General features: G+C 35.1%; 1 protein-coding gene across 1 annotated transcript in view; it reads left to right on the top strand.

Annotated features, from left to right (window-relative positions):
• The window catches only part of LOC117333273 (tctex1 domain-containing protein 1-B-like), a 40,579-nt gene that overhangs the window by 22,033 nt on the left and 3,389 nt on the right, over positions 1-15,157 (top strand). The window contains exon 2 of the mRNA XM_033892493.1: positions 1,440-1,585. Coding sequence (XP_033748384.1) covers positions 1,466-1,585 — 120 coding nt within the window. The 5' untranslated portion in view covers positions 1,440-1,465. The remainder of the gene's footprint in view (positions 1-1,439; positions 1,586-15,157) is intronic.

The following is a 15,157-nucleotide window of genomic DNA, read 5'->3' on the forward strand; positions in this document are numbered from 1 at the left end:
TTTTTTTTTTTTTTTTTACGAAATAATGTATAAAACATAAATACAAAAACATCAAAATCAGCCATTGACATTGATGAAGATATTTGGTGATCATTTGGAAGAAAAACTTAATGGCGTTACATTTGAAATAATAGGTGTATTGAAAATGCCTTAGCCCTTTCAGTGAAGCTGAGAAGTGAGATTTCTTAAGTGAATTAAGGAATTTTACTGAAAAATGATAGCATAAGGTATCGTTTCATATAACAAATCAATTATTGACATTTTTAGGTTAATACTATGAATTTTTAACCTGATTAAGTTGATATTTTCCTCGGCCTCCGGAATATCAGTTTTCTCAAATAAAGGAGTCCGACGGAAATATCAACTTTCTCAGGTTAATAATCTCTTGTATTTGCCCGACAAAGATAATTAATTGTATAATATGCAGTGTATGCGTATAAAGTTTTTTTGTTTATTTGCTGTATAATGAATGAATAGTCTTTGAGGATTAATGTTGCTTTGGCGTGCAAGGGCTTACTTTTTTCGGTGTAAAGCCACTGATTCAAAATAAACAGAATGTGCACATGTATTTCTTGACATTTTCACATCGTCTCGTCTAATAACCAAAATGATACCTAGCTCTCCCTTTGCCCTGGATTCTCAAACATTTTGCCTCTGTTGTCGTATCTCAAGACGACGGAACTGTTTATGCCAGGCATTGTCAAAGCTAGGACTAGGTCCCTTGGGCGCCAAGATAACAATTTCTTGTATGTTGAAATAGTACCAGGACATAACTATTTCAGTATAATCAGGCAAACATGGTTCCTCGAGCCAATCTTGGATATATCAAATACATTAAAAAATGACTTAACGTGATGTCATCTCTACATTTCTATTCACTTTCCTGGACACGACGGATGTCTTGCATCATAAACCCTTAAAATTGATATATGCCAACTTAGAGTAGTTTGGGACATGTTGTAGTGTTAAACGCTGTACCCTACTGATGAATGTTTGTATGTCAGTACAGAATTTAAAATGTCAGCTCGTTTCAGAGCAATGAAGGCTGATAATACCGGACTGATTCACTAGTGTAGCGGAACTGGACTTGGTCGATCGTCGGCGACCAGGTAGCTCAATTGGTAGAGCATCAGGCTAGTGTTTGAAGGTTGCGGGTTCGAACCCCGGTCTGACCGTGCATTTTCCTCTCCTGTTACATATGGCGCCCAACTAAAATACCTACGGAGGTGATATAGGGTCTCGTGTGTGTCTTCGGGTCGAAGACTTTGTTGAAGGAGTGAGGAATGTAGCGGAACTGGACTGGGGTCGATCAAAATACAGCAAATATGAATATTCTTACTATTTATGTGGTCTGTTGTTCGTATTAATGTCCTGAAAATAGGGAAATAATTTGACAAAATAGTTTCATGACTGTATGGCTTTGTTTCGTTTTGTTCCAGGTTCCATTGGATGAAACTATATCGGAATGTCGGCGGAGAAACAACTGACCATGCAGGCGTTAATGGACCATGACAGAGTCCAGCCAAAGTTTAAGGCCCCCAAGGGTCCAGCAACACACGCGTCTTCAATCAAGGACAAGAAAGAGGTACAACTAATATATCACAGTAATGGTTTAATATTTACGAGGATATTTAATAACCATGGAATATATATATGGTTTTTTTTTTTTAATTTAGTAAATCCGGAAAATGTATTTCCTGTAATTCTCAGTGTATACTCCGCGGTCGATACGATGCCTTTAGCGAGTTATCTAGCGAAGCGGGCTTCTGGCGAACCGAGCTATCTATAAATGCGGACTGTGTGTTCTTTTTTCTTTAACTTTTATTGCTTTGTGTGCATACGAAGGCTAGGCGCATGTAAATATCACAATATCACACGTTTTGATATCTTTAACCAATATAGATGACTGGTGTACATGTTTACAGCAACAAACTCATCAATTAACAATGTAATAACTATTGGACTCCAATAATGATCACCAAAATACATCAATTGCTACTTTTGTAGAAATTTCCAGTGAGTAATCTGTCGGTAAGGGTAATCTCGAAATATTTTAGCAAAATGCTTAGAAATAGTACTCCCCAGCCATGACGGCCATTGGTAAACAAAACATCACAATGTATATATATGACCATTACATACATGTTTCCCTTCCCCGTCACCAATTCTCCGGGCTACGTGCGAGAAAATAAAAGACTGGCCGTATTAATTATTACTATGATTACTAGTTTCAACATGGTTCTCATTCACGTTGACAGGTAGGATAGCGATCACAATTTCTTTCCTTTAACTGTCTATATTTTATATATATATTGCGAGAGTTCAACATCCTCACAACTGCCATTGTCGTCAAGATGAAGGAGGACATCATCGACACTGCATGATTTACGTCTATATATATATATTGCGATGGCTGTATCCATTTTGTTAACTCGGGATTCGACATCCTCGCAGCTGGTCGTAATTATGAAGGCGGGTATAAAATGGCACACTAGGAGTTCTAGTGTGACAACAGAAACAAAACACAAACATATAAAAAAATACCGAGTGTTACAATGGGGCGATAGGCTCAATGTTCCTTACGTAGCAGACAAGGAGGAACATCTTCTGTAGAGGGCGCTTTTGGTCGCCTCCTTCGATGAAGCTAAAGCTAATACATTAGGTCTAAAGTTCTTTTACGTCACCTTAATCAAAATCAATAGGAAACATATCCGATCGTGCAAGGAGAGAGGTACATTAGTACCAACCGCCTCGTTTGCAAAAACAGTGAGAAAATTGTCGGATAAAGAATGAGGAAAATTGAGAATGATATTGAAAATAACTTATTAATACTTTTGATAATTTTAATATAAAAAAGAAAAATAAGAAAATAAGAACCGTTGAAACTTATTGAGTCTTTAGAGTCTAAAATCTCTTATCTATTATTTTTGCAGTTAAGGTGTCTTGGATGGGAAAGCCGAAATGATAGCATTGATCAGATACAAGATTAGTTCAAATAATTAAGTGATTCCTCTATGTACTCGTTTATGTATACTATTCTTTTTTGGTTTTCCGTAAAAATAGAAATTTGATAACATGGGTAAATTTATGTTAAGAATGGCATTTTTGAAAGCAGAAAATGATACACTGTGCCGGATATCTAGTGGACATAAATTCCACTGTCTTATTGTAGAGGGAAAGAAAAATTGGTTAAATGATTCAAATCTGTTGTTCGGTAAGTTAGTTTTCTGCATTACGGAGATCGTATTGAGAGTTATTAGCAACAACAGGAGGGAGTAAGTGTTGAGATAATTAGGAGTAAAATGATTGCGTATCTTTAAGAACAGTTGGAGTTTCGACGGGATCGTCTCTGGGCTAAAAGTTCCCAATCCGTTTCAGTATAAAGTGATTGTCTGCTGGTATAGGAAGGTAGACAAGTGACAATGTGGTCAGCAGCGGTATTCTAAAACCGGAAGAATTAAGGTCTGTATATTCAAGTTAATGTTCTTCTAGTAAGGATATATTTTGATTCACGAATGACACATACTTGTTTTGCCACAGCTTTACTGATATTCTCTCTATGATTGTTCCACTTACAGTTTTAATCGAGTTATACTATAGATGCTAGATGGTGGTTTACCAACTCAATAGTTACGACGACGCTAACATTATTCTTCATATCACTGTACCCGTGGAAATTATGTGATTTATGTTTTGTTGGGTAGTGAGAATGCAGATCACCTCCAATCGCAAATTAAAAATATCACATGTGTATACCTAATTCAGACGGACGTTGAGTTTCTTCGCATATATCAAAATATACCAGCGAGACTTCTACACATACATTGAAATGATGGAGAGAAATGGAATAGCAATGTCTCTATAGGAACAAAATCTCATTTAGAACCGATATCTCTTAGAACTTAGTGATAAATATATATTTGATATCATATATTCCAAAATAATTGACAACAACTGAAACTGGCTCCTCTTATTTGACTAGATAAATCTGTGCGAGGTTATAAATGTGGGAGGCAACTGGAGTATCCGGGAAAATGTTCGGGTAAATGATACTAGCTGTTTTATACCCGATCTCGGAATTGCACCGCTGTCGTAAAGGTAAATTGTGAGTGTGTAACCACTTTGCCATCCAACGGTCCGTCTTGCTTTTTCAAGCATTTCAATATATACACATATTATTCATGTAACACATTAAAAACTATAAGCCCTGGGAGTAGTTTGCTTGTAGTAGAATCTCGCGGTAGGGAAATATCCGTAACATGCGTTTATACTATTAAATATATAATAATGTAGAACAAGACATACGTACAATAAGATATATTCTTTAGAAATTATAACTCAGCAAAGACCTTTGATAACACAAACTGAGGCCGTATTAACTGTTTGATTACTCTTATCTTTCTTCATATCATTGACACCTTGAGTTGAGGAGTTAATTGGAGGGCTTCCAATACAAAACTGGAGCATTCAAAATTGACGTTCAATGGTGTAATTTTTTTTCATTAGCTTAAAAAAGATATATATTATATGAATCGACAATAAGTCGCCAGTCGTCAGTTTTGATGTTCATAACGTATGCTTGTAACAACTGTTCAAAAGTTTCGTTAATAACACTAATGGTGTAGAATAATCAAAAGATATTTTGGACGCTATAATTACTAGCTTACAGACCAGTTAACATGCAATTTAATTTGCAATTTTAGGGGTGTTTTTATAAACTGTTCCACATGTCATAAATTAAATTAGCGTAGAGCTAAAGATATTTAAATACCTTCGCCGCAACTTAAATTGTGTTAAATTAGCCATTAGAAATCATACCATATTTACCTATATATTGGTGACGTATTGCTAGATATATTACAGACACTTGCAAATGTTTACGAACTTAGTTACACAAAAACAGTGCAAAATATACAGAAAACTTTTGGTATCACGCTTAACATTTAATCACCTGTAAAGTGACGACAAAAACACGTACGCCACATTCATCTTGATTAAGAAAACAGTGTAAATACTATTACTTACTAAGGCAATCGGCAGGAGATTACGGCAAGGTATGCTTAACGGATTAAAGAAATAAATGTTAAAATAAATCCAAGTCTTTTTGATAATCTCTTGCATAGTTAGCAATGGATTTATAATAGAAAAGGTGCCAATAAAATATGTTAATCCTTTGTTTGATGAATCCGTCTTGTCTTGATTACCAAGAGTTTACTACCGAAAATTGGACTGTTAGACCACCTCATCTCAATAAATAGATAAACAAATGACAAGATTATTTATTTGGCTATATATATACATGGAAATGACTTTACAGGCAGCCGTCACTTTTAAAAGTCGTATCTTTAAGGTTTACATCTTACCCACCATTTAATGGCGAGAAGGACAACAGATAGGCATGCTCTTTATTAGGTCTAACATAATGTCGGAAAGTAACACTTCTAACAGAACAAAACAATGCCGTCAGTTGACAAGTATTTTATTTTCTCTTATGTTATATTTTGTAAATTTTATTATCACTTTGGTGACTTTGGTGTCTGTCCTAATAAACGAAACATAATGAACATTATCATAGGTCCAAATTTAGAAACTGATAGACATTAGTAATTAATTATCATGTAATCCTTGCTCATTGCTATAGTATAAGTAAGAACATTTGCAACAACAAAAAATATTAAATCATTCAACCACTACTTAATAGAAGACTGGGCTATCGACATTGTAACAAAGGGCAAAGGGTTTGGGCCAGACATTAAAAAAAAAACCTCGTTTCGGTTTCAAATTCAATAAACTATAATTTAATTGGCTCTATTAGTCTCGCTAACGTGTCGGATATACACACCCTATACAAGAATGTGCTAGTTGCCACAAGTAGCAACACAATGGATCCACTTATGATAATATACCATGTCTCCAACATGGGCAATCTATTGTTATAGTATATGACAAGAACTACACGCTTATATAGCGATACATTTAAATACCGTATCATCGTGTTACGTGATCGTTAATTTATTTGAATTATGGCTACCTACTTATGTAGAGACACGGAGAGGAACATGAAACATCCGGGTAATTCTAGTCTGTATATGCATGGTGACGTGTGTTAACGTCGCGTTTGAGTTTTATGTACAACATTGTGTGATGTTAGCTAACTATTGCATAGTAAATAATGGTGTGATGTACGCTAACTATTGAATAGTAAATAATGGCATCAGTTCTTGATTTCCATCGAAGAGTTTTAGATACGAGGGATGATTTAACTGGCCATGATGGAACTGTCGACGATTATCAGAACATGGTTGGTATATATGGGTATATATGCATTGTGACTACTTGCATAAGTAAAAAAAAAATACCTACAGGTACATTTCTGAGATAAACGAGTTTACCTTTGTTTGAATATCTACTTCTGTTCTTAAAGCTGAACGGCATTTCATGTAAACCTTAATCTATTTACAACTTCTATTTTAATTGAACAATGCAAATACATGTTAACTCAGTCCGTCTAAATATAAATTCATATCGATAGCCTAATGAGTATACATGATTGCATTGATTTGCATGTACAATAATGACTCAGATGTGTAGTTTGGGTTTTCTGGTTGGTCGATGTTTCAGTCATGTCGTGATGTCTTGGTTGTGATATCTACAAGGTTAAGCCTCTGTGGAGGCTAGTATTCAGAATTTATTATATTGTTTATTTTAAATCTTGCCGAAATATTCTAGTTTTAATAACGGCAGGTTTATGATCCTGTGGGGCTATTTTGAATTTGAATATGTATATGCATGTGTTTTCAGCTTTGTCGAAATATTCCCGTTCCGCAGACTCCAAATTTAAGTTCCTCTCTCAATGCACTTCAGCCGAAATAACTGAGAGGTCCGTGTCACTCACGAACAAATATATCTGTTGCGTTAAAGATGTATTTAATCATAAATAACACACAATTGTCTCATTCTCATTACCACACGATATTACATGGTACGTATGGTGATTGTCTAATTAACACGATATTACATGGTACGTATGGTGATTGTCTAATTAACACGATATTACATGGTACGTATGGTGATTGTCTAATTAACACGATATTACATGGTACGTATGGTGATTGTCTAATTAACACGATATTACATGCTACGTATGGTGATTGTCTAATTAACACGATATTACATGGTACGTATGGCCATAATAATCAGGCTGTATATCAAAGATTGTCTAATTAACACGATATTACATGGTACGTATGGTGATTGTCTAATTAACACGATATTACATGGTACGTATGGCCATACTCATCAGGCTGTATATCAGAGATTGTCTAATTAACACGATATTACATGGTACGTATGGCCATAATCACCAGGCTGTATATCAAAGATTGTCTAATTAACACACGATTACATGGTACGTATGGCCACACTCATCAGGCTGTATATCAAAGATTGTCTAATTAACACGATATTACATGGTACGTATGGTGATTGTCTAATTAACACGATATTACATGGTACGTATGGCCATACTCATCAGGCTGTATATCAGAGATTGTCTAATTAATATAAGACTCTTTCATATGTGTATATGTAGGATAGGGATATTCCACCCGAGGGGTCACAAAATGTGGTGAAACCCGAGGCTTGCCGAGGGTTTTACCACATTTTGTGATCCCGAGGGTAGAATATCCCTATCCTACATACACACATAATGAAAGAGTCTTTTTCTCTCATATCACTACCAAATTTCTGGCGAAAGTGTACCTCAGCCATCCATTTTCTTCAATTTTGTAATTTTTTTATTTGACGTTTTTACTCAAAATACTTATGATATTCTGAAAGATCATACCTGATTTTTACAAACTATGTTTGACCACAAATTTCATTCCTTTTGTGGTTAAGTGATGATTGAATGAACAATTCGCCGATAAAAATTGCCGTAACTTGACCGACTTTTGACGTGGCCGTGACCAAATTGTCAACATCCGAGAAAAAGAAGTTCTATCAACAATACTTTAAAAAATCCAACGCTGAAAAGAGTTATCCAATTTTACATATGATTTGATTTGAACCTCGACATATTTGATCATTTCACGGAACACACTGTACTTTTTATTGCCAAGTCACATTTTTTATAAAATACTACGTAACTGCATGACGTCACGACTGTCACTGGAATTCCATTCATAGTTCAAGGCTATTGAGAGTGATGTTGATCTCGATCGCCATGACGCGGCGATGTTTCTCGGGTGGTAATTTTAAATTCACGGTGATTTTGGCAACTTCATGTGTGAACCAGCGAACAGCGACTCGATACGAGTATTCGATCCTTTCTGTGACATAGGATTATATGTGTTTAACCAGTTTTCTTGATAGAATGAGGAAGGTAGGTCCATCGATAACGATGAAAGGCTAGGATAACAGTTAGTTTTCCTGGTTACTCTACACAAATATACAGTAGGTCCTAGACTCTGTGTTAAAAATAGAATAAATATTTCTTTATATGAATATCGAGGGGTGTCATTTGTACCGAATGTTCCAAATACACGGGTTATATTACTGAGTTCAGTAGGCCTACTGACAGTAGAGTGAACAATCCAGGCCCCTGTGCTGACGAAAACGGAACCATTTCATCGGTTATGATGTTTGACATTTTCTTTTATATAAACTTTTGTTTATTTATGGCTTTTATTCAACTTCCTATCATTGCCAGGTGATTGTGTGTGTTTGCATGTTTTTAATGGCAAATGACAAACCTTTAGGGTAGGCAAGTCTGTACTGTACGGTAACTGTTACAACAGGCCTGTAGGCCTAGTCTACTATGTTATAGGCCTAGTAACGAAGTTATATTTTCGCTCAGATGAAATGTCTAATCGTTTAACCGTGTAGCCCTATTAGTTTATAGCTGATATGATATATATATATTTATCTCAGAATGTGTGTATTTTTATAGTTAAATCCAACGTTTCAACCGACACCGACGATATAATAAACCTAAGGACTGTCAAATGTAAATACAAGCACACGACGTTGTAAGAGTTGTCCCCCTTGAACGTAGATTACTCCGCGCACGTGAAATGCTATGTAAGATAGATTTATCTTACATACCTATCTTACATGGGCAAACTCTATCCAACATGGCGCGATATGAGAGAACACACGATATTACATGGTACGTATGGCCATACTCATCAGGCTGTATATCAAAGATTGTCTAATTAACACGATATTACATGGTACGTATGGTGATTGTCTAATTAACACGATATTACATGGTACGTGTGGTGATTGTCTAATTAACACGATATTACATGGTACGTATGGTGATTGTCTAATTAACACGATATCACATGGTACGTATGGCCATACTCATCAGGCTGTATATCAAAGATTGTCTAATTAACACACGATATTACATGGTACGTATGGTGATTGTCTAATTAACACGATATTACATGGTACGTATGGCCATACTCACCAGGCTGTATATCAGAGATTGTCTAATTAACACGATATTACATGGTACGTATGGTGATTGTCTAATTAACACGATATTACATGGTACGTATGGCCATACTCATCAGGCTGTATATCAAAGATTGTCTAATTAACACGATATTACATGGTACGTATGGTGATTGTCTAATTAACACGATATTACATGGTACGTATGGTGATTGTCTAATTAACACGATATTACATGGTACGTATGGTGATTGTCTAATTAACACGATATCACATGGTACGTATGGCCATACTCATCAGGCTGTATATCAAAGATTGTCTAATTAACACACGATATTACATGGTACGTATGGTGATTGTCTAATTAACACGATATTACATGGTACGTATGGCCATACTCACCAGGCTGTATATCAGAGATTGTCTAATTAACACGATATTACATGGTACGTATGGTGATTGTCTAATTAACACGATATTACATGGTACGTATGGCCATACTCATCAGGCTGTATATCAAAGATTGTCTAATTAACACGATATTACATGGTACGTATGGTGATTGTCTAATTAACACGATATTACATGGTACGTATGGTGATTGTCTAATTAACACGATATTACATGGTACGTATGGTGATTGTCTAATTAACACGATATCACATGGTACGTATGGCCATACTCATCAGGCTGTATATCAAAGATTGTCTAATTAACACACGATATTACATGGTACGTATGGTGATTGTCTAATTAACACGATATTACATGGTACGTATGGCCATAATAATCAGGCTGTATATCAAAGATTGTCTAATTAACACGATATTACATGGTACGTATGGTGATTGTCTAATTAACACGATATTACATGGTACGTATGGCCATACTCATCAGGCTGTATATCAGAGATTGTCTAATTAACACGATATTACATGGTACGTATGGTGATTGTCTAATTAACACGATATTACATGGTACGTATGGTGATTGTCTAATTAACACGATATTACATGGTACGTATGGTGATTGTCTAATTAACACGATATCACATGGTACGTATGGCCATACTCATCAGGCTGTATATCAAAGATTGTCTAATTAACACACGATATTACATGGTACGTATGGTGATTGTCTAATTAACACGATATTACATGGTACGTATGGCCATACTCACCAGGCTGTATATCAGAGATTGTCTAATTAACACGATATTACATGGTACGTATGGTGATTGTCTAATTAACACGATATTACATGGTACGTATGGCCATACTCATCAGGCTGTATATCAAAGATTGTCTAATTAACACGATATTACATGGTACGTATGGTGATTGTCTAATTAACACGATATTACATGGTACGTATGGTGATTGTCTAATTAACACGATATTACATGGTACGTATGGTGATTGTCTAATTAACACGATATTACATGGTACGTATGGCCATACTCATCAGGCTGTATATCAAAGATTGTCTAATTAACACACGATTACATGGTACGTATGGTGATTGTCTAATTAACACGATATTACATGGTACGTATGGCCATACTCATCAGGCTGTATATCAAAGATTGTCTAATTAACACGATATTACATGGTACGTATGGTGATTGTCTAATTAACACGATATTACATGGTACGTATGGCCATACTCATCAGGCTGTATATCAAAGATTGTCTAATTAACACACGATATTACATGGTACGTATGGCCATAATCATCAGGCTGTATATCAAAGATTGTCTAATTAACACGATATTACATGGTATGTATGGTGATTGTCTAATTAACACGATATTACATGGTACGTATGGTGATTGTCTAATTAACACGATATTACATGGTCCGTATGGCCATACTCATCAGGCTGTATATCAAAGATTGTCTAATTAACACGATATTACATGGTACGTATGGTGATTGTCTAATTAACACGATATTACATGGTACGTATGGCCATACTCACCAGGCTGTATATCAAAGATCTATTCAGGTAAATCATGTACAATAACGCAATAACGTTTAGATTCTGAAAATTAGTAACAATCAAGAAGTTCACGTGCTAATAATTTGACACTGTTACATGGTCTAAATTATCAGTTTTAGGTCCTAGACGTGGTAGTTAAGTTTTGTAATTTATAGATTATTTGCATTCGGTATACTGTAACTACATATTAATGTGATTTGGACGCATGTTTGTCGTCTCATACTATGAAGTTTTCTGCAAGAAACTAAGTTGTTGATAAGACGTAAGCAGATTTCTGACGTTTAATCTACGAAAGCAAAGCATCACTATACTGGACTTGGAATGTTCAAGATTTCTTTCTATAGCTAACTTTTGTTAAGGTCCTCTTTAAAGAGGGAATATGTGCATGACGCAAGTTTGTAGTCTTTTTTTTTCATTTCAGAATATTTTATTGTGCAGATCTTTGCTACAATGGGAATTAGGCAACAGGCATAGTCTATACAAGCCCTCTCCCTACACTGATAATAACAGTACATACACATCAAACTATACTATATAAAATTATCATGATTATATGAAATGAAATATAAAATTGTTATAAAAAGCAGACTGTATCTTATCAAATAAATCATCATGACATAGAAGTAAGTCTTATACTCATATCATTATGTATAAATTACAGTTTATAAACTGTTCATGTAAAGCGATTTGTATCTCTGACGTAACATTGAACCCTTCTCTAAAATATTTTTGTTTGTGATAAGATTGTGCGTTTCAGATCCGTGCAAGAAAGTTAGGATAGTTAGCGGAATAGTGCTATCTAGTTCAGAATTAGAGTTGAATAGAAGTCGTCTTGGGTTAGTATAAAGGGGACAGTGTAATAATGATAACGATCTTCATTTGGAAAACCACACAGGCAGACTGAACTGTCACCAAGATGAGAGTTAAAAAGATCCTTATTGAGATTACTAGCAAAATTCCTATGCTGGCATAGTATAATATTAATTCTACGATCACCATAATACTTCCTACCAACTATATGTGTATTTAAGATACTCTTTTTTAATGATCTAATATATGTCAAAGTAGAAAACGTACAGGTAGGATAATTCCATTCCGTCATAAGGGGCGGGAAGAAGCTATATTAATATAAATGTAGTCTTTTTAAATATAAACTTTATATCAGTTTTACAACAATTACGAAACAAGTTACATCAAAAGATATGAGTCACTCTTGTTAGCCCGGCTCGAAGCGCGCGAGAGGTCGTACTGTGAGAGGAAACCGGAACTCCCGGAAAAAACCCCACGTGGTCGTGCCAATCCAAACCTTTTCCCACCCGATGGGGAAATCGAATCTCGGCCTAGGAAAAAGGCAGGCGTATTACCACTGTGCCCCGACCTTTCACTCCGCAGTTGAGATGAATTGAGATGCAAGTTGAAGCCACAGCGGCGTTTTACAATATTCCCAGAGAGTCTTATACATTACAAGTCTTTGTGCCTGAAAATAAACGTGTACACACGGTCAAATCTGAATATAATGAAGTCGGGAACATGGAAACTTCGGCAACAACGAATAATAAATTCAGATAAATTTACTTTACTCCACATCTTTGTAGTTTTCTTAACTGAAACAAAGAATGATAAAATAATAAAATCACTTAAACAAGCAAAGTGTTTACGTGATCCCCTACATGTATTCCGTACGTATTTGTGATTATCACTGTAAGATTAATTATAACAGTTATGATCATTCTTATTGTAAATTTGATACAACTGTAATTATAATACAGTAGATGATTATATATGTAATCATTTTGACACTGCTATGGAATTAATAAAATGAGTAACACTAATATGGTATTAAAATATTTGGAATATTTGTGTATCCCTGTCGATCGACTTAAACAGATGACAAAGCGTTAACAAACCATGCATATCCTATTGTCTTTTTTTAAAAATTGAGTATCACAACCATTGAAGTCTCACGCTCATCTCTCATTGTTTATGGGATATAAGCTGTTGAAGTCCCACTATGTGTAGAAATAACGATACAACAAACGTATTGTGTCCGTGTAATAAAGATGTACGACGCTTAACGTTGTGAAGGTAATGATATATTGATTCCTATGTAAACATCAATTAAAGGAATGTCATCTATATCTGTAGTCCATATAAAAATGTATACGGATTTTGTATAAGGGCCGAATAGCCTAACATTAAACAATGATAAATGTCACATAGCCGGTATGAGTTCACCTCTTGTTGTACCTATGTATGTCATACAAATAGTATAGTACACACGATGTCCTCACCAGCTGTTATTCCTACTGCGATTTTTTTTAGGAAACGCAAAGCTGAATCTAAATAGATAAGGACATTGTTTAGTTGGTGCGTCGAAATACGTGCAAAACAGTCAATACTGTAAATCACTTATATTTCGCGTGGGATTTATTTTCGCGTTAATTCGCGAGGAGAGTCAAACGCGAATTCAAATCCCTCGCGAATATTTGTATAAGAATGACAAGAATAATAAGTGGCGTCCATTTTGAATCTACCGTAATCTTTAGTTGGTGAGCAAACATCGCCGTTAAAGTAATGATAGAATGATAGATTATATACTTATATCAGAGTGTGTTTTTATATCACAAAACACCAAAATTTCATACTAAAAAACCCACTGAACACTGATATTGTGGTTGAACTTGGACTAAATTAACTTCTAGACGACGTTTTACATGTAGTTAATTTAAGTACAATAGGTACTCTGATATACGTATTCCGAATGGTCACCCGGAATACGTCGTACTTTATTACCCACGCTGTTGTAAGTTATGTAAGGTTACATGTATACATGTATAGCACTTCACATCGCTTGATTCTAGAAAAGATATTTACCATAACAAAGTTGAAATCAAACCAATTATCTATTTAATTCAAACATTCAGAGCAAATAATCGCCTGGAGTATAAATCATGCGCAATTGACTGTCCCGAGAACTGTTCATCGGTATCACTATATACACACGTACATTGTACGTTAATTACAATGTATGTTAACTCACAACCTATTGTAGTCCCGTCATCTTCCAGGCATTCTTAATGAGCCGTGGATTTTGTTCAATGTCTGATACCGCCATTTAGCATGTAACGGTAAATGTAATGAGCACATTCACAATTAACTCGAAAATCGCTCTAAAATAACATTACTGATAGAATATGTAAGTTTGCGGGTTGTCGCATATAACACTAAATAGCTTTAGGTACGTTTTATCTAGAACTCCAAGTTATGTTAATTTAAAAACGTGTTTTTCTCAAACAAGAAATCCAATAACTACATTATTTACCCTATGGATTTAATAAAAGCCGTAATGGAGCATCTATATATGATTTAGAAGTGAATAGGTGGGGTTCAAACATTGCTTCTAGAAACTCGATGTTTTCACGGCAAAATGGATGTACGTTAGTCTGAGAAGTATACCTATTCGCAAATTCTAAATGATAGTCATCATGTCAGTAGGTAAAAACGATTCCAAGAATATTTCTTTATATCCATATCTTCTTGGCCTAAATGTCAACTTAATATTTTAAAAAATGTATAATGTTATAAGTTTGGATTCGTAATGTCACTTTATTTGTTCTTGGTTGTCTATACCACAAAAGGCTAACATGTTTGGAAAACTCATTAGATTGATACCGGAAGTGACGATCGGCCATT

The sequence above is a fragment of the Pecten maximus genome, chromosome 8, assembly GCF_902652985.1.
Source record: "Pecten maximus chromosome 8, xPecMax1.1, whole genome shotgun sequence".
NCBI lineage: Eukaryota > Metazoa > Mollusca > Bivalvia > Pectinida > Pectinidae > Pecten > Pecten maximus.